This window comes from Gobio gobio (assembly GCF_949357685.1).
Source record: "Gobio gobio genome assembly, chromosome: 22".
In the NCBI taxonomy this organism is placed as follows: domain Eukaryota; kingdom Metazoa; phylum Chordata; class Actinopteri; order Cypriniformes; family Gobionidae; genus Gobio; species Gobio gobio.
In genome coordinates, this window is record NC_137118.1 from 11,052,697 (window position 1) to 11,075,110 (window position 22,414).

The window sequence follows — 22,414 nt, forward strand, 5'->3', positions numbered from 1 at the left end:
GACATATAGCGCAGTTGCGCTTCGGACATCCCGAGTTCTGGTGTTATTACCCTCCTAGTATTGGTAGGTTTAGGATTCATTGTGGGGGAGGGGTTAGGATTAGGCAATCAAGTAGCGACTTCAACGAGGGGGGGTAATAATTTGGCAACTTTAACGATATACATCCAAACTACTTAAATTTCTCAGCACAGATGACTATATGTATACATAAAAAAAGCATTTAAAAAAATCTGGTTCTGAAATGTTCCTGTAGCTCAAACAGTACAGCATGGTACTAGCAACACCAATGTCATGGATTCGATATCCAGAGAAGGCATGATCAGAAAAAATATATATATACCCTGACTGTAATGTAACTCACTTTGGATAAAAGTGTCTGCCTTATGTATAAATGTAAACGTACCTGGAAGCTGCAAAGAAGTTGGTGACCTGATAGCCAAAACTTGCATAGTAGGCATGTTCCATGATTGCCATGAGCTGGACACAGTTGTATCCTGAGATGAAAAAACAGGGGAAAAAGTAGAGCATTTTAAGAGTTAAAAGAGCTTCAAAAAAGATCTTCAAATTGAAACACATCAAGGCGTAATCCAAGTTGTTATCTTAACAATATGGATTCATTTTAAGTGCTGTGACGTCCACACTGGAAAATGTAAATGAATTAAAACATAATTAAAAATGAGTGAAACCAAAGCATAGGTTTAAATGTCAACTGCAGCATGATCCAAATCTTCAATGACAAAATGGCAGCATGATAAATTACAATTAAGCTGGTATTTTTTCATAAAAAGAATATGAGAAAAGTGTAAACACTTTCTGTGAATAATAAGCTTGTGATTAAAATTATATTGCTAGATTTTGATAAAGAACTTCAAAGAAGTTTTGAAACTTCCAGTGGTTTCAAGGCAAGGCAAGTTTATTTATATAGCACATTTCATACACACTGGTAATTCAAAGTTTACACAGAAATATAATAAAAATATTCATAAGAAAATACAATAAAAAACAAATATAACCTGAATCAGACCAATCTGTACAATAACAATATGGATTCATTTTTCATTGTTCCTGACAGAAATCAACATTGAAAACAGTTTAATATTTGTGTGGAAATTGTTATATATAGTATTTGTGAAGTTCTCCTAAAGAATCTGGGGCCGTATTCACAAAACATTTTATCTTACCACTAAGAGTTCTCCCAAATGACAGTAAAAAGCTCTTATTTAAGATTTCTCTTAAAACCTATTAACAAAGCTGTTTAGACCAACTTTTACTAAGGAATAGAAAGAAGTCTTAAGATATGAGTAAGGGCGGGGTTGACCTTGTTGATATGGATGATATCACACTGACTATGCCCACATTGATTGGCTGATGGGGGAGGGGTCTCTGTCAGCAATTTAATCATAGAAATATTGTAGAATGAGGTATAATGTTGCCATATTCAAACAAAGGTTATAAAAAAAACAAATGTTGCCTTATTCATATAAAGATTTCAAAATAAAAAAGTTGCCATATTCAAATAAAATGTTTTAAAATATAGGCTAAGTGTCACTAATTAAACTAGTGTATGTTCAGCTAATTGTCAGCCTCTTACATGTCTGCATCTTGAGAGATTTCAGAATTCAAGCGACAAATTATGTTTTATAAACAAAGATTGTGAGGAGCACGTTCAAACTGTCTATCAGAGCAGCTCAAGAGGAGGTATATATACACAGCCGAGAGCCAACTCACCTAGTAACCTTGACAGTTTTCTGCATCGCTCCGCCACCCCGACTCCTCACTCTCGGTTTGAGCTAAATTACGAGCTAGGAGCCCTTGATCCCCTCGGACAGCACGCCAAATACGTTTACTATATTTTTTACTCAATTCGATCAATTGTAAGTGTGAACTCGTGAAAACAACTGCCACAAGTAATCGGACATTATTTACTTATTTATTAAAGATTTATTTTTGCAGTTTTGTCGTAGATTAAAATCTATAAATCAAAATATGTATTGCATTTATGAAGAAAAGGTTCAGCACCCAAAGCTCTATCGCTATTGCCTCAGTGGTGTACAGTGTCTTTGGGCGGATTGCTTAAAGCAAAAATGTAGGAGTCCTAAAATTAGGACTGACACGCCCATTATTTTTAAGAGTTTCTCCTAAATCGGCAAGTTAGGAGCTACCTTAAGATGTTTTGTGAATAGAGCCCCTGATTCCCAGTCCATCTTTCTGTCCCACAGTCCTGGAGCTCAGAATCACTGAGAAGCTTCTTTAAAATATATCCTATAACAACAAAACCTGTGGAAAACGAATAAATAAATGGAGATGTTTTGAGAGTAAACTTGATAAATTGACCGTTGCTATTGGTATTTTTATAGGTATATAAAACTAATGAGCTGTTGTTCTGTCATTCTTTATAAATGTGAGATGACTAGTGCAATTAGTCGTGGACAGAGAACTAAATAGAATAGGTTATAAAAAGGTTATTCTTTTGACATTTTTATAAAATAATACCTCAAGGGTAATCTCCAGGATCCAATAACGTCAAATCAAACTGCTGTGAATCCAGACAAACTTAAACTTGTTAGAGGAGAGGGTTAATAAGTATAACTAAAGCATTCGTCATAGCTGAGAATCATGTCATTACATTTAAATCCTATGCAGGCGCTCTGAGCGCCGTCTGTGATCTTCTAACTGAACATTTCCAGTGTTTGATACTTGAGTGCGTCACCAAAATATTATATAATATTTTATATTAATATTTCATGATGTATTCTCATCATACCTTAGAAAAAGATACTGGTAGTGCCATACAAATTTTACACAAACTCCAACATTGATCAAGAGTAAAGACTTTTACAATGTTACAAAGAATTTCTATTTCAAATAAGTTCTTTTGAACTTACTAGTCATCAAAGAACCCTGAAAAAATATGCATCACAATTTCCACAAAAATATTAAACTGTTTTTAACATTGATTTCTGTCAGGAACCCTATCGTCAAATATGATTGACAATTAGCATACAGTTTGGATTGGTGGTATGGTTCTGTTCTGGGCAAGAACTCCCTGCCCATCCATGCAGCCTAGCATGGATAAGAGCAGGGAGGGCAGCGATAACCCCCCTTACGGTAAACAGAAAAGAACCAACATGAAAGTAATGCAGATGTCATTAAAGGGTAACTAAACCCTAAAACAACTTTTTTTAGTTAACGATCTGCAAGACTGGGCTTTATTAGTGGTGTTCATTGATTCGAGTAAATGTTTTGACATTTGGGTATAAAGTGTTTTAATTCTACAATATATGGTGAAAAAACGTCTGAGTGCTGCCCTCTTAAGGTTGAACGGTGGCTACTGCAGTTGAATTTTCCTATTGGACGCCCCTGGCACGAGCTCACCACGCCCTAAAAAATGTTTTCCCCAATCACATGATGAGAACGGCTTCACTCCAGTGTGAACTCTCATGTTACATGAAGTAGAAACATTATGAATGAAACTCACTTGACACTTGCTATCAACATTCTAATGAAGAAAATATGGTTAAGTAATGCAGTTGCCAGTAAAAGGCAGGCTTTTTTTGCGATATTTTTGCCGCCCGTCATGTGTATAGTTACTTTTCATACATGAGATACGCTTTCAAACCTTGACATGCAAGTGGTTGCCGTGGTAACGAACAACAATACCGTAACGTGCTGGCGTAAAGTCTAACTTTTATTTGAGGAAATCTGTTTATAAAGGCTATTAGGTTTGAACTTATTGGTCCTGCGCTGCTTATGGATTCAGTTAATTTGAATAAAAATAAATTTTTAGTGGCATTCAGTATAAGGATTTGACTATTCATTCTCTCTTGCGCTGCTGCTTCGCTAGCATCGGGAGTTAAACGCAGTTTGAGCCAGCGGCTTGAATTGATAAGGCTCTGGCCCTGTGTCTACAGACAATTCACCCTCCTCCACCTCAGGTGAAGGTGGGGGAGAAAAGTCCTCTACTTTGAATGACCGCTCTGTTGCAAAGCTACTGGCGCCACTCCAGTCATTCTCCATCTTTGCGAGTCAGACAGCTGTCAATCAATCCGTCACTGTGGGTCTCAGGTGCACGCCCCCCGCTCAGCCCCCGCCCTCGGTTCGTCCCCTCCATCTCCGCTGGGCTCTGCCCACTTTTCCAGCATTTTTCAAATATTGCCAGTGGGTTGAGTTAGGCTCTGAACTGGGGTTGAGTTACCCTTTAATGTTCAATAATTTAATGTACAGCATCATTCAAGTGTCTGATTAGAAGAGGAATATCAGAATCGGCTTTTATGGCGCATTGCCTATTTTGAGAAAGAACTTACTGAACATCCAAAACAATGCTGTGTCCTAGGCTAAATGGACTTGTTGTATGTGCGTAACCTGCATGATAGTATTTTGACCAGCTGAGAACTTGTGAAGAGCTTAATGTGTGAAAGGAGTCAAAACAGCAGGAGGAATCCGTCATACACCCAAACAAAGATCTGCTGCAAGGAGACGCAGTTCTGATGCCTGTACCAAACTGTGATGGCAACAAATTAGAAAAAAACAGGTATGCGTACGTAAGCATCCTGTTCTTTTTAGGGTCTGATCTTCCCGTTTTGGGTTTGTTTGCATGTCTTTGGTCCTTGTTGCGTTCATATTTCATTCAAACCACACCAGAGTTCGTTTGGAAGTGGACCGATACCCATCTTTTCAGTGGTCTCTGTCCGTTTGTTTGGTGCGCGCCAAGGTTCAGACGGCAGTATTCACACTAACAGAGCAATCGCATCAGGGATCGTTTAAATCGAACCAAACATGTCAAGTGTGAACACATCCTATATGTATTATTTTCTTTTTTTTGGTCCGCACCAAAAGAACCGAACTTCAAGTGTGAGTGTCTAAGTCATACAGAGAGTTTGCAACACTGATGCTAGTAAAAAAATGACAAGATTCATTCTAGTGTGATATATTGGTTTAAAAATACAATTGAACACCATTTTTTTGGATAGAGATGTTTTGTCAATTGTGTATCTTGCAGTGGTTATGTCATCTGAGAGACTAACCATTGTTTTCTCTCTCCCAGCATAGTGGTACAGAAGTTAGACATGCCGCCTTCTGCATCTGTAATATTTGCATGTAGCTCCTTTTGTTTGTCAATCAACATCTTTGCTGCACTTTTTCATGTGAATGATTAAAATCGCAGAACAAAGGATGCTTTTGTGCCCTGCTCGTCTGACTCAGTCCTCCCCCATCACAAAATTTGTTATCAATGGATTTAAGCTTCAGACCTGTCAAGCAACATTTTATCATGCAGTCCACAACAAAAAATCCTGATATCTCAAGGGCAGGCCATACTTAATTTATAATAATATAACATCTCTTTCAAATAGAAATAGACATTTTCCTTTCAATGCATTTCTTTGGAGATTCAGTTATTTTATTAATGAAATCAATTCTCAAGTTCAGACTTCAAAAGGACTGATTATTGTGCTTGTGACATTAAACTTTTTATATTAGAAGTCCATTTCAAAATGAATTCCTGCGCAACTATAATAATGCATTCAATGGACTAATTTTGAAGAGAAAAAATAAGGGCAAAATAAGGGCACCACCATTTCTAAAACTAGTGCCAAAAAGCTCTTCCATTAGGAGCCAAAGCACAGCTTTGCTTTTGTTGCCTTTTGGACGGTTGAGGAGCACATTAAATAAGGCACAGAACCCCGGGGAGAGTGCGGATCATGAGAGAGACCAGTCAAAGGCTGCACAATGACTCACTATTTTAACATCCATTTAAGAGGTGAAAAATAATTTTACGCTAACTAACTCTCTGCTTACAAACAGATTTGCTCCAGGCAAAGGTTAACGCTTCAGCCCCTGAGAAAACAAACAACAGAAGGTAATGTTTTATGGATCAGACCAATGCAATGAACACTAATGTTTAAGGTACCTCCTGTAATCCCCACAGCTCAAAAAATTCACTTGGAACCTTCTGACAAAGTAATTGTAGGCTGGCTTCCTCTCAGGCTTCCATGTCAAAAGCTCTATAAGGGAACAATCATGGGAAACGGCTCTCTGTGCAGTAATGGAATCACTCGAGGCAGCAGCTGTTCTCACATCTGCTAACTAAACTTAACAGTTCCGCTTGCGACAGTTAGCATGATATTCCATGTGGAACTGCTTGTCGCCTGCACTCTTTTGCTTAATTTGTGTCGCTATATACTGTATGCGTGACTTTTTTGGTTGCATCTTGAGCTATTTCCTTAGCACAACACTCAAAAAAGCAAACAAAATGATGATGACTAATTTGACAAAATATGAGATCAAATGGTGTGTGAATTACTCCTGGGTCATTGGTGTCCATGATAAAAAAAAATACTTTTTGCCAAATTCCAAATGTACAAATTCTTAGAAATGTACTCTATGTATTCAAGTTGGTTTCATTTGATTTTAAAAGCATTTACACCACTTACAAGAAAAGATTAAAATGAATGATGGCTGTACCACATGACATTTTAGAGTTAAGCAGAAAATTAAATCAAATAGAATTTAAGTATTTTTCTTATACATTCAGAATACATGTGTATACAACTTAATCATTTTCAATAAAGTTTAACAAAAATGTAACAAATTATTATTTCATAAATATGTTTTGGGGAGTTGCACCACATGACATTGAACTAACCTTGTCTTGTTATAAAACGGTCAACTTATTTCATATTTTAAAACTTGTTGACCGTGACATAGACCCTGTTTATACCTGGTATTAAGATGTGTTTTGATCCCATGTCTTGCGGCTGTCAGAGCAGAAATAAAAGCTGCAGGTCACCGTTCACCACAGGGTCATGATGCACGTGGGGAGCGAAGGCTGGCCTGTGTGGTCCGATCGATCAAACAGACGAGCTACTGTAGCGCAAATTGCTCAAGAAGTTAATGCTGGTTCTGATAGAAAGGTGTCAGAATACACAGTGCATCGCAGTTTGTAGCCGAAAGCACCAACAGTGGGCATGTGAGCATCAGAACTAGACCACGGAGCAATGGAAGAAGGTGGCCTGGTCTGATGAATCATGTTTTATTTTACATCACGGGGATGGCTGAGTGTGTGTGAGTTGCTTACCTGGGGAACACATGGCATCAGGATGCACTATGGGAAGAATGCAAGCCGGCGGAGGCAGTGTGATGCTTCGGGCAAGGTTCTGCTGGGAAACCTTGGGTCCTGCCATCCATGTGGATGTTACTTTGACCACCCACCTAAGCATTGTTGCAGACCATGTACACCCTTTCATGGAAACGGTATTCCCTGGTGGCTGTGGCCTCTTTCAGCAGGATAATGCGCCCCGTCCACAACGCAAAAATAGTTCAGGAATAGTTTGAGGAGCACAACGAGTTTGAGGTGTTGACTTGGCCTCCAAATTCCCCAGATCTCAATCTAATCGACCATCTGTGGGATGTGCTAAACAAACAAGTCCGATCCATGGAGGCTCCACCTCACAACTTACAGGACTTAAATTATCTGCTGCTAACAACTTGGTGCCAGATACCACAACACATCTTCAGGGGTCTAGTGGAGTCCATGCCTCGATGGGTCAGGGCTGTTTTGGCAGCAAAAGGAGGACCAACACAATATTAGGGATCATAATGTTATGCCTGATCGGTGTGTGTGTGTGTGTGTGTGTGTGTGTGTGTGTGTGTGTGTGTGTGTGTGTGTGTGTGTGTGTGTGTGTGTGTGTGTGTGTGTGTGTGTGTGTGTGTGTGTGTGTGTGTGTGTGTGTGTGTGTGTGTGTGTGTATGTATGTATGTATGTATGTGTTTGTATATATATATATATATATATAAATATTATTAATTGCGTGTGTGTGTTCATTAGATGAATGTAAATCTGTCGTTAATGCTGAGATGATACTGATGGAACACTCTAGAAATCCTCCCGCCCCGCCTCGCCTCCTCCTAACTTTTTTAGTAAATTCATTCATCATGCCACTGACCCATCCAACAGCTTTTAGTTATATTCCTTTGCTGCCTGCTAGTGTAGTGATGAATAAAGAATAAGATAAACACAACCATGCTATATAACAGAATCCAAACATGCTCAGTTTGTCATAGCTAACTGTACTTCTTTCAAATGTGTTGTTGCAAAATCACCTCGCTTATGATCTTTGATCAAAAGTATATATTTTTTTCGAAGACCAAAAGATCCATTTCTTCTGGCCCGGGAGCTCAGGATTAGCGATTGGCCCTCAGAGAAGGGTGTGTTCCACTCTGCTTGATTTGTATTATTTTGACGTTTGTGTTTTGGCAGTGTTTCTGTAGATTTCATCACTCACCAAGATCCTTAATGCGCGGAAGCACATCGCGGGTGAAGTTTTTGTACGAGGCAATCTTTTCCTCAGGCGAACCGATGCCCACATGGGCCTCGTAGATACGAAGACTGCTGGGCCGTGGGGGTCTGGGGTGCTGGAACTGGGAGTGAGAAAGAAGAAAGGTTAGAGCGAGAGAAAGGGCCCAGATATCAATCCACCATTCTTCAGTGGGCTTTGATGAGAGATTTTGCTAGAAGGTTCTGCTGAGCATCAGGGTTACCTCAAAGATCCTGATGCAACACAACACAAAACAAATATTTGAAATATTTGACTTTATTGAATGCTTGCAACAATACAATGGAGACTAAGTTCTCAATCTAAGCCTAAAGTTTGGATCTTGAAAATGTAGAAAATGCTACCTAGAGCAAACTATTTCGGAGCAAACTATTTCTGTACTGTCTATAATATAATTAATATAATATAATAATATATATGGATGGATTTTTTCAGCAAATTATATATATACATATGATTAATCCGATTAATGCATCACCATATTATTTAATTAATAAAAAAAAGATAGTTCTGAATGCAATATAATTTAAATATAATATTGGTTTTACTATGGCAATCTTTCGGTTTTATTGCCAGACATAGAGGCAATTACATACAAAGACACACAGAAGTGAAACGCAAGAAAGAAAGATAAACCAATTGTATCGCACTGAAAATGGTGCTATTTCCTGAAAGCAAAAAGCAATATTTCCTGCCTTTAATCATGCAGCAACCGCTATAACTGTCAGATGACATTGTGTCACCAATTCATCTCGTCTAAAAAACTTGATTATGTGCATGATGGCATTGACCACAGTCGCTGTATGAATGTCTGATGCCATGAATAGATATCAAAGGAAAGTCTGTCTCATTGTCACTTTGGAAGAACCGGCCCATATCAAAGCCGTTTGCAAATGGTTCTTCAGTGAAACGAAGACATCAAGAGGGCGAAAGCAATTGTTGAATCGCCTCCGATTAAATTGGCTGTTTAATGTGGTGGGCCACTTAAGAGGAGGCGGTTTTGAGTGTCATTATTAACGCGGAAGAGGGGTCGGCATAAGAGCGGGGTGCTTCAGAGATGCTAATGGCTACCAATGATAAATGGTCGAGAGCCACGGGAAGCCCACATGCTCGCCTGAACAACATCACGGTCCTGCAAACATTCCCTCCCGCTTTGACTTTTCTCATAAACTACCTCCACCCTAAAAACAAATAATGGTTTTTGAAAAAGCAGGTGTTTTTCAAGCATGGGCTCATTTGGCCCAGTGGTCTTTCAGAAAAACATGAATTTGTCCGCAATGAAAAGTAGCAATTATAAATAATCAATATTTTAAGAAAATAGAAAGAAAAATCCTTTTGTAGAGAGAAAAGAGAATGCAGGGCTCCAGACAACAAATCTATTAAGGAGCCATTGCTCCCATAAGGGAAAAAAAAGACACCAAATACTTTTAAGTGTCACAAAAGAATAAACATGTTTTAATTTTGTCATGTGTCGTCACGTCTGCCCTACTTTTACAGCATCTGCATTTTCAACCATCTTGGGGATGTCCTGGGAACTAAGATTTACTTAAAATAAGGACTGAATAATTTTTAGGGGTGGTTAATCTGTCTGATTTCCCGATTCGATTCGATTACGATTATTGAAGTCCCGATTCGATTACAGTCGATTTTCGATTATTAACGATTCTCGATTAGCGATTATTGATTTTCCATTTCACAACAGTAAACGAAAATACACTACAAAGTGATTGCAGTATAAAAAAAAAAAGTCAGCTACTGAATTACTTAACTCTTTTATTGAGTAACAACAACTCAAAGCACTTGTCGTGTAGTGTCGTGTAGTTACACAGAAATGAATACATCACATTGTGTTGTGACTCATCAAGTTGAACTAAACAATAACAAATAAATGAAAGGCTTATTTCCTTTAGGAAGTAGATCAGAACCAACATACTGTAGAAATTGGACAATTTTCTTCTAGAAAGACAACGTGTTCAGGTGGAGGAAGACTGCAGGTTGCAGTCGAAACATGTCAAGGTAAAGAAGTTTTTTCTCCAAACACCCTGTCTTTCTAGAAGAAAATTGTCCAATTTAATCATTAAGAAGACAAAATGAACATTTTTGAACAACTTACTGTAGCTTCAGCTTATATACTGTACTGTAGAACACAGTGACAAAATGTCAAGAGTGATGGATGCGGTGCGCGCGTGAGGGGGGCGGGAGCGCGTGGAACGCTCGAGCTCCTCTCGTTCGTTTCCTGACGTGAGAAAGACAAAAGGGGAAAAAACGACAGAAGAAAAACGGGTTCGTGTCGGAGGAGTGTCGAGGCCCGTTCGGTTCCGTGAGCGGGAGCGGCGGTGTGTTTCCAGCATCAGTCCGGCTGTGTGTGTGTGTGTGTGTGTGAGATCCGCTCATCGCGTCCTCAGGATCGCCTTAATTCCCGCGATGTGTGTCGCGCTCGCTCATCTGAAGCGCTCATAAATCTGCGGATTGAAGGCGTTTATTCAGTGTTTGTGCGCGAATCTGAGCCGTGCTAACGCGCTAATGCTAATGTGCCTGAGCTCCAGAGGAGGCGAGGCGGGAGGATTTCAAGAGTGTTCCCTCAGAATCATCTCAGCATTAACGACAGATTTACATTCATCTAATGAACACACACACACACACACACACACACACACACACACACACACACACACACACACGGTGGTAGTGTCAGGTTTAGATAAATAAAAAAATCGATTTTTGAAAATTTAATGATCGATTCATGCTCGTCCATAACATACTCGCGATTAATCGATAATCGATTTTTTTCACCACCCCTAATAATTTTTCCAACTTGAGGACTACATACAGTCACAAAGAATTGTTCATTACACAGAATCTGAACCAGTGTCACACACTAGATACAACAGGACCCAACGCAATAGAGTGTGGTGCGGGACTAGATTTGATGGCCGAGTGCGGGCGGTAAGGTACTCGTGTGTGCGGGTTGCGGGACACTAAAACTATTTGCGGGAATCCAGCAAAATAGAAAAATCTAAGAATAAAACATCTAAAAACAAATAAATTCTTATTCATACATATACATATACATATATATATATATATATATATATATATATATATATATTGCACAAAAGCAACAAGAACAACTAAAACAAAATAAAAATAATTTACAGGTGCAAGCATTGGCAGAGTTTCTGTTTATAACATGTTTTTGCTGCATTGAATCAATTGGCAATGTAGCCAATCACGGACATATGTGTTGATTTCTAAAACGCCCAAAGTGAGTTTTTGTTCAGTGCTGAATTCTGCATGCTGGTAAATCCTCAGATTATAACAAAGAAAGTGTAGACATTATAAAAGATTAATTGCGCAGTCAGCTTCATAATGGAGTTTTGTGAGATTGCGATGAACTGAGATGTCAGCTCTTTAGGAGTTATTAAGGGAGCACATTTTGCGCGCATTCTGCCATGCCAAACCATGCACGTGCTTGCTTTTATGTTAAATTACTTGAAACTGTTTCATGGATGTACAGAAAAAAATCTATTTATACTTTTATGCTGGCTTTTGCGGGAGGGAAAAAACATGAATGTTGTGGGTGGAAGCGGGAAAAAAACATGAATGTTGCGGGCGAGAGAGAGAGCGGGAGAAGGTAACGTATTGCGGGAGCGGGACAGAATCCTGCGGGAGCGGGCAGAGGAAAAATCCGTCCCGCACAGGTCTCTATCGCAGACCATAATAATGTCAGCAGGAGTTTAGTTGGCCTCCGCCCAATACATCCTATACACTTTGTTGTATGTCTTGCACACACAACCTATTTTTCTTCATTTTCTATCATTAGTATCATTAGTTCTATAGTTATTTTTATTTCTGACTAATGAGTTTATGAGCATTGAATGGCTTTTCTGAGGCGAATACGACGTTACGTGACATGATTGTTCTCAAGCTGTTTTATACAAGCTCTTTCCAAGGTCGAAATGCTGATCTGTCAGGCCACATTAAAGAGCGGCCAAACAACATTTATTGCTTGTATTTCGTGATAAAATTGACAGAATTGTTAATTGTTTACTAAAATTAACAAACACATTAAAAGTGACATATTAAAGGTGACAGTTAACTCTGTTAACTCAGAACTCTGTGGGGTTTTTTTCCAGTGCAACTTTGCTGCGCATTGTCTGATTTTATTACATCAACCCAACAAAAGACGTGATGATGCAGGTAAAAAGGCATGCAATTTTTAATCATAACATGTTTATTTATATTGTCGCCAGTGGTGATTCTCAGTAAAAAATATCACTCGCAAATTAATATTTTTAGTCGCTAATGCAATCGTTTTAGTCGCAGTCTGGAGCCCTGGAATCTGTGGTGAAACTGGGAACTCTTGGTTCTTGGAATAAGCCATCAGTCGATGATGACTGTTTTGACGTACGATTCTCCACTGAACCTCTGCAGGGCAAAACCTGACTCTAATAGGCTAAACCATGCCAGAGTCCACAACTCAACCCCTCTTCCCTGACAGCCTAAAGCATCTGCCCAACCCCATAACTCCAAAACCTCTGATTGTGTTTTCTTGTGTGTGAGGGGGAAAAATTCTAACATTATTTGCACTTGGTTAAATAAGTATTTATTGCTATTTGTACCTTTTTGTTATGTCTGGCTTTTCAAACCCCTGTGAGGGTAATCACACTTTTTTTCAGTGCTAACCCAAAACATCCTTTCAGAGATTTTACGGTGAAACTAGAGTAGATGAAGAAACAGTGAACCTTCAGTTTTCTAAATTTCATAAGTTCTCACACATTTCATCTTTTGGTGTTTGGCCATCTACGGTAAAGTTATTTTCTGTTTTTTACCTGACTTTTTGCTGGTTTTCAAAGTAATTTTTAGCAAATAATTACTTAAAAATCATACAATGTGATTGTTTAGATTTTTTAGATTCCGTCTCTCACAGTTGAAGTGTACCTATGATAAAAATTACAGACCCCTACATGCTTTGTAAGTAGGAAAACCTGCAAAATCGGCAGTGTATCAAATACTTGTTCTCCCCACTGTATGTTTCAAAACTTTGCATGCAAGTTTGAAAATCCAATGTGGTCCATATTGGCCCCAACACAATTGGAGGGTAATGATTGTTTAATAATTGCTCAGAATAATTATTTTGTGTGTATTCTAATGTATTTTACACAAAATCTAGGGTGTACGCTCACCTGGTATGGCTGTGGAGGGTCCCAGTGGGTCCAGTCATAGGTGACAGAATCCAGCAATTTTGTGACATATTTGGCCCAAGGAGAGATCCGAAACAGATATTCACCCGTTTTAGTCAGGACCACAAGCTACAGAGAGAAATTACAAATTTAACAAATCTTGAAAAACATTTTAATCTTCAAGGTTAATAGAAGCATATGTACATGTACATACAAATAAAATGGACATACACAACTGTTAAAAAGTTGTAAAATTTACTTTTATTCAGCAAAGATGCATTGATTTGACCAAAAGTAGCAGTAAAGTATCTAAAAGACATGTATGATGGAAAAATACAATTTATATTTCAAACAAATGCTGTTCTTTTGAACTTTCTATTAATCAAAAAAAAAAAAAAATCACATGTAATACGGTTTCCACAAATATATTATTATAATAATTCAGCATAATGATTTCTGAAGGATCATGTGATACTGAAGACTGGAGTAATGATGCTGAAAATTCAGCTTTGCCATCACATACATTATAATAAAAATATATTAAAATAGCAAATGGTTAATTGTAATAATTTCACAATTTTGCATATTTGTACTGTAATTTAGATCAACTCTTTCCCTGCCAGTGTTTTTAAAAAAAGTTGCCAGCCAGCGCCCACGTTTTTGATCATTTTCACAAAAATGTAATGGCCCCCAGAATATTTCGTTGTATGAATATCTGAGCATGCAATATATCAAAAGAAAGAACAGAGCCTCTGCTTTTAAACAAACAGTTTTATTCTAGCTTCATGCATTCTTTTTTATCAACACTTAAATATGGGTAAGTTTCATAAAAAAGCAACATTTTGAGCAAAAAGCTGAGAAAATATTTTTTTTGGTCAAAGACAACATCCAGATCGGATTCAGAATGGTGATCAAACACAGATGGAGTAGATGGAGTCCATCAACACCCCCAAAGCTGATTTATTTGCTATTTAATGTTGTTGATCGCATTATTTTTCATTTGTATCTCCTTTACACATGAGATTGCTCGTTTCTGCGTCTTCTTCGCCTGTGTTTTGAGCAAGAGATTCCGAACTCATTCAGAAGATGCGTAATAGCCCCCCCTAGCGTATAACAGTAAAAACACACGCCCCCTAAACCCTCATTCACTATTCCCTACATTAGTCCACTAATACAGTTCACTTGAAGGAGTGAATGAAAACGAGTGCGTGGGTTCGAACAGCCGTTGAGTGTACATCGGATGTACACTCGTTATTGCGGTGCAATGTGGGATTGAATGAGTGCACTCAATAATGTCCACTATAGTTTTGGACACCACTACAAATGGCCATCTCCTCAAATAATGCCCTATTTGAGGGTATAAGGAGCGATTTCAGATTCAGCCCGTGTTTGGCAGGGAAGCTTTTTTTTTAAATAATGGAACATTTTGTGTTTGGCAGGGAAAGTGTTAAAATAAATGCAGCCTTAGTGTGCATAAAAGAATTCTTAAAAAAAAACATTAAAAAAAAACTACCAATCCAAACCTTTGAAAACACACACACACACACACACACACACACACACACACACACACACACACACACACACACACACACACACGTGTATATGTAAAAATATTTAAATGCTGTATATTATGCAAAACACATTTTCCAGGCAATTCAATTTGGTGTTCCTGTGTGTTGCTAGTTTCCTGTCATGGTTTAAAAGCACAATTTATTACAAAGAAAATATTGAGGGCTTTTCATCTAGATCCTAAAAACAGCTTTGTCATAACTGTGCAACATTTTATTAATAATATGACAAAATTAAGATTTCCTACCGACCTCTTTTCATAAGCTTACCTGATTCAGAGAGAACACACAAACTTGTATATGTAGTTTACAGGGACTCTCCATTGGCGTAATGGTTTTTATACTGTACAAACTGTAATTTCTATCCACTTACATTAATCTTTCCCTGAACCTACCATCACAGAAAACTCAAAAAACACCATTTAGTATGTATTTAAGCCATTTGGTTTATGAGGACCATGTTTACATTGTAATACCCATTACATATACACATTTGCGTCCTCATAAACCATACACACACACACAACAGGTGGACAGGTGTTTTGTGATGAGAGCTGACAGAGAGGAGGAGAAGAGCAGAAGAAAACAAAGCACTTTAAGAAGTCCATCATTGCTTTCAATCTCTCGGGGGGGCAGCTTGGATATTGTCACAGATCGATAGTCGCTCTGGAGAGACACTGGGGCGGGACGAAACATCCTTAAACCACTTTGATCGGCTTTGCACAGACTATTACCAAGCTAAGAACATACCATTGCTTTACTGACAGCAGAAATAACACTGTGACTGAGAAAGAATGACAGAGAAAGAGAGACAACTTGGAGAGTGACTTGAAGATGGTGTGAAGAAACATTGGAGCGTTAGATAATAATCTAAAATGAAAACAAAGGTAATGAAAAATGTACAATTAAATATATAATATTATATAGCCCATTTAAAAAAGATTGACTTGAGTGCACTACCTACAGAAACAATATCTATAAATGAGAAAAGCCACTGTAACCATGGAAACATGATAGTCTCAACAGTAGTGGGGTTTTGCAGGCTGCAGAGACTAGCTAGGTCAGTTATACTATCTATGTAGAATGAGTTCATTTGGGAGGTTGTATCTTGTAGTGTAAATTAGTAGTGTTTTTACGGCCACTTGAGCATTCATAACGGAGCGGTGCGGAGCAAAGCAAGTGTTTTCAATTAATTCCTATGAAAGTTAAGCTTCCATCGGCATGAACTGAAAACAAGCCAGACTGGACACACACCGTGAATGACTGCGCGGCCGTGAATGAATGACAATGTGGCCGTGCTCATTTTAGTTTTGGTTTAGAATTAGGGGCAGGTTGCTTGAATTGTGGGTTCATTAGCCTATTATTCTTAATGAAAAACACTACAAAACAGTACAATGACAAACTCACTTAAATAGGCGCATTTCGTTTTGGAACCAAATCTTCCGCGATCATCTTGTCTGTCAGCTGTTTGCTGTCGTGATGAATGAAATCTGACTCCTGCTGCGTTTGTGCTGCGACTCTCATTTTGCTCACGCTGTATTAGTCAGACACATTCAGTTTTTAATTGTAGTGTCTGTTCTCTAAATTAACAAAATAATTGTATTACTATAAAAATGAAAACGACGGTGGGGGCGGTGTCGCGGTGGGCAAGTGATGTAACCGGTAGCCGTGGCTTGGGGGTGGCCTCGTAGGGCAGCGAAGCAAGTGCTGTTGTCTTTCATCCACATGAGCCAACAATACATTTCCTGGCTTTTCTTAGTCTAGAAGGCACCAATTTCTAAAATAATTTCACATTTCTACTACATAAATGACACAATTTAAATATACATTCATCTTTCCAGCGGTAAAGTATCCCTTTAATAGTTTAACCTAAAAATATACACTGACTTAATAGAAATTATTCTGATAAGAATTTTGATTAATGAGAATAATGATTAGAAATATTAACGCATTTAAAACTTTTTTTATTTAATTTTTTCTTCAGGTACTAATTTGCAAAATTTACCTAATTAAAAACAAAAGGAAGGAAAGTCAAGTAACATGTGGGAGCATTTTAGTGAAGTAGCTTAAGACAAATCAAGTGTTGAGTAGCCTATGTGATGTGTAACAGCAAGCGCTCTATGTATATGACAATAAATTAATAAAGCCTATAAGCCTACAGTGGAGAAAACTGCGAAAGTCGCTCTGTGTGTGTGTGTGTACACGTGTATGCGCATGTGTGTGTTAAAATGTTAAGAGGCGCATAGATTTAGGTTGGTGTTTCAGTTCTACACAGGTAAAACATTTTAAGTTCAGGTAAAACCAAATGTAGAACAAAATTCATTTATATTGATGATTGAAATTTGATTCTTTTACATAGGCCTACCATTGTTGACATTTGTGATTTTGAAAATGGTTTTGATTGATGTTTCGACTCCTATTCAGGTTTCAACATAAAAAAAAATATTTTTAGTTACATTCATTTCGGACTACCAAAATCTGAAGAGTGCCTGCCCGAAGGGCTACCAGCGATTTTGAAATTTTGCGAGCCCTGATACATTTATAATTACACTGTTGACACTTCCCTTACACCTAACCCTACCCTTAAAACTTACCCATACCACCATACCTGTCCTTAACTTTACCCGTATCCCACCTCAATATCAGCAAAAGTGTTTTTTAATACAATATGAACACAAGTTTTTTTGATGTAAGTAAATAGTAGATAAGGTCACCTGTACTTCTGGAGCCAAGGTTGCTGTGAAAAAAAATAAAGTTACCTTTTGCGTTTTATACAGTGTGAATGTATTTGTGTTGGCGCCATGTAATTACAGAAGCTGTGTCTGGCAGGTCCATTTCTCAGCCGTATAGAGCGGGCCAGACAAGACCATTTATGGATTAGCAAGAGTTTAATTTAGAGTGAACGAACAATCTCGTCTGCATTTAGCGCAAGAGTAAAGTTCACCTAGGCACTTTTCATCTTCAACACGGCATCAGACCTTTAATTATATTCCATTCCTATCAAAGCGCCCTCCCTCTGATCTGTCAAAACACCTTCCGTCTGAGTCCAGCCTCACATCTCACATGACAATCAATAAGTAAAAGACCTGAAGTGTTAATAGGGCTCCTGGGTAAACATCTGGAAATTTTTGCGTGTAGACGGAGCGATATGGAGGTTTAAGTTGCTTAGGTTTCTCCCACTTCATGTGCGCACACACACAAACACCACATCTCTTCCCACACACTTTCAACAAGAAGAAACCCCTAGAAAACTCTCCTTTCTCCTCACTTCCTTCAGACTCCAGTTAGCAGTGTTTTGATTTCCCTCGAGACGACGACTATACCCCTGAACCAGCTGTCTGGAGTCACTGAGGTATCTCTCAACAAACAGAAGCACAACAAAAAAGAAAGTACCCACATAGAGAATTAAACATGGTCTTGCAGGAGAGCTTGCTTAGAGATCTCGGAGCCACCCGGGGATCTGTATTGATCACCTTCGGCTGCTAAAAGTCTTTGAGCATCTAGTGTTCCTGGTGTTTTTAAAATGCAATATCACTACACAGGGCACTGAAATATTCATGCTTGAATAAATGAGGTTCGGGCTTGTTGGTCCCGGCGAAAAAAAAAGAAGAAAAAAAAAGCTGAGTTGATTTTAACTAACGCTTACAGCAGGTTTCAAATTCATTTGGCACGCAGCAGAAGGCCGTGTGTGGGAAATGCATTAGGCAACATTGATTAAGGGGACGATGAAAGGGAATCTCATGAAACATTGAGAGTGCATCCTTGAATCTGAGAACGTGTGCATGTGTGTAAAACAGCCCTGGAAAACACTGGCTTCTCTTTTACCACATGCTTAGAGTTTTACACTAAATCAGATCTACTGATACATGCACTGATTGTCATTGAGATGCTAAAATGAATTAATGAGTAATCACAGTTTTTTTTCCCCCATTGCGCAATCGGTAAATGCCATTGATGGGTAAATAATTATCTACACTGATTTGAATAATTAAAAGAATAAAAAAATCTTAGATTTTTAACGATTAACTTAAAAAATATAATCCAATAACAGATGGTCCTGTTACAGTATATTGTGCATCTCTAACTGAGAGACTTACTAATAGTGTAACTATGTTAACAACTGTCTTCAAAACACAAATGGTCAGAAGTGAAAAATGAACTATAGTTGATCTGAGCTCAGCTGAAGCAGCACTAATGTGATCCGATCAACCTCCGGTGTCCGGCAGAGTCAGGGTGCTTCAAAACCCATAATGTGGCACTGCAGCAAACTGTGGTGGACATGTGTACCCCCGCCAACTTTGGCAAGTGGGAACTTGTTGGGCACTCAATGTCCCCATCTGCTACCTCTTCCCATCAACCCCAGATTAACCCTGAGAGCCAAGTCAAGCAGCTTTGCCCCACAAATGCCACCCAAACCTGCCAATGACCATCGGTCTACTAGCACAGAAAGAGCCAAGATCCTGTTCTGCTTTAGCAGAGCGGCTAACAGCTCCTAATCGGGCTGAAGAGACACACAACCTTTCACTAATCCAAATGTTACCTCACAAGATGTGAGCCCACAGAATAGATTTCAAATTCTAGAATTTGACCTGCCAGTAACACAAGGAGCTACAACTTTTCAAAATCACATTTGCAATATAATACAAATACAAAAAAGCAGGATGTAATATAACATGACGTGATGTGTTTGGTTTGATACCTTGAGTTTGGTCAGGTGCTTGATGACAGGTGATTTGTCCACTTTCGGAGAGAGGTATAGTTCCCATTTGCCAAACTCTTTCTGCGTGAAAGGGTGAGACTGTTTTTCCCAAGAATCTGAAGGAAAACACATTTAATTATTAATTGACAATGATCTTTTTTTGTAATTGGGCATTATGCATTGCATAATAAATTAATACAATATAATTTATAATATACTATAATATAATATAATATATCAAATTGTCCTTGACTGAAAAACAAACTGTACAGTAGATGGGGGTTTATATGTCACTTATGGTGCATTCCATTTGTCCTCAGATGTGGGAAAATCCTAGACGCCATTAGGAACTTTTAACTGGAATGCCCCCTTAAGTAGAATTTGCCACTGGGATTTCAGAATCCAATATGGCTGCTCAGTGCATCAACCATAGTGAAACAGTAGTAAATTGTTGTTTATTAACAATTCTGTTTGTCTGTGTCTATAACTCAGTGGTGCGCACAGAACTATCCAACCTCTATTTTTGGACATGTCACTTCAGCATTATCTGTGCAATACTTTTTTATGTGTGTTGTATTCCGAAAGAGCAAGCACCATCTTAGTTTTCTGATCTGGAACGCAGTCACCTCAGGTGTGACACCATTCCCAGCTTCTACATCCCTCTTCAGAGGTACATGGAACGCACTATAAAGACATCTTTTCCTGTCTATGTAGACAGTATAACTTGCAAAACAACCCACATGCTCCACACCGTTATGAATGCCCATGCCCATTTTACTTTCACTTTAAAATTATACTGGTATTACCAGTGTTGTCACACGTCGATTAACCAGTTAGAAAATATCCTCATCACCACATCCCTAATTATTACATTTCAATGCAGGATTAGATTCAGTGAAAACTGGCTAAGAATCTGGAGGCACAGTATATTTACAAGCCCCTTAAAAGCAACTCCATTCATCCATGTCTTCAACAGCTGAATAAATGTGGAGGCAGAGACTAGTGAAAATGCAGAGCGCTGTACAGCAGCTGCCTTTACCAACTCCCTCAGACTGTTCATTCAGTTTCTGAGAAAAAAGCCACGCAAGACTTTGTGACCCCTCTCAAAACACAGAAAAGAGACACTGATTTGTTGTGGATAATTTCTGTCGTTCTGCCCTGTACGCCTCTGTGTATCTCTTTTCATATTACATACTCTAATGGAGAGCAGAAGCAGAAAGAGAATATAAATAAATAAATCAATAAAAGGACCAGCGCCAGTGCAATATGCCTACCCACCTGCAGCCCCCCGACGCAGATCAAGACCAGCTCCCCCAGACCCAAATTTCTCTCTCCCTCTCTTTCAAACCCCGCATTCCCACTGTGAAATTGAAACCATATAATATGAGCCATGTCAAAACGCAATCTCACGCCAAATTGGAAGTTGGGATTTCCTATGACACCGCCTCTGGGTCTCAGAGAGAGATAATTACAAAAAGGCAGAGGGATAAATAGAAAAGGGAAAGATGTGATATAGGTGGGGGATGGTCAGGGAGGAAAGGGGCCGCTGGTCATACGGATATAAGTAGTGTCACAGAGAGAGGGGAGACAACATTTTGCTGCGATCAAGAATTCTAGTAAACAGCTTCTTTCCCCAGAGGGAACGATGTGCCCTTTTCACCTGACTGTATGGATTCACTAACTCAAGACAGGTACGTATCGATAGCGCACACACACACTACTCCATGTACTCACTGATGGAGTACATTGAACCATGCGTGTGTATTTTAAAGCAGTCCTTTCTGTTTACATATATATTCACTGACTACTATGGTGTTTTGGTAGCCTGACGTCGTCATACTCAATTCTAGTCAGAATATGAGTCTGATACTGCTCCGTTGGGCTGTGATTATGGGGCGTGTTTCAACCGAACCAGGAAAGACCTCAATTGGATAGACCTACAACCAATCAGAGCAACGAAGCTACGCATAACGTTAGTCGTCAAATGTCAACAGAACTCAACTGCACTGTGTTGCCATGTCCGCGGGTTGAAGCGACCCCAATTATGTGATATACAGACCCAGGAATGCGGTTTTTAGCTGCCAGCCCTGCCAAAATAACACATATTTTACCCCCCAAATGCCTTTTTTCCTGGAGAACCCCCCCGGAAAGCTATTGGGCTTGTTTTTGGCTAGTTTTGAGGAACGTTAGCAATTGGGCGGGTTTTGTTGTAAAAACTTGGCAACCCTGTACCTGCACGCACGCTGGAATAAGTAGCCTAACGTTAGAAGAAAAATATGAGTAAACGATCTTTGCCGGTGTTGTAAAAAAAAGGATACACAGAGTTTACTTACCAACACGATCATCATTTCTGAGAGTAATAGTAAAGGTGAACGCATATACGAACAAGTTCTCCGTTTAGGATTAGAAGAAACTCAACCCAAGCGCCTTTGATGGCGTAGATGATTACGTTACTGTTGATCATCTGTCCATCATCGTCTAAAGCCCGCCCTGACAATTTCATTGGTCCTAACAGTTTCTGTTCGGACATAATTACTTCTCTACTGATCAAGTCCAGACCGAACTGCCCGAGTAAAAATGTTGTGGGCGGGGCTAAGTTCGGCTGGTATCCAGGCTAGTGTTTTGGCA

At 38.9% G+C, this 22,414-nt stretch overlaps 1 protein-coding gene across 1 annotated transcript in view; it reads right to left on the reverse strand.

Moving 5' to 3' along the window:
• gbe1a (glucan (1,4-alpha-), branching enzyme 1a) overlaps positions 1–22,414 on the reverse strand; it is a gene marked incomplete at both ends in the record, with an annotated part of 227,583 nt that overhangs the window by 159,812 nt on the left and 45,357 nt on the right. Inside the window, 4 exons of the mRNA XM_079805237.1 lie at positions 404–494; positions 8,283–8,418; positions 13,520–13,645; positions 19,787–19,902. Of these exons, the coding sequence (XP_079661363.1) occupies positions 404–494; positions 8,283–8,418; positions 13,520–13,645; positions 19,787–19,902 (469 nt within the window). The remainder of the gene's footprint in view (positions 1–403; positions 495–8,282; positions 8,419–13,519; positions 13,646–19,786; positions 19,903–22,414) is intronic.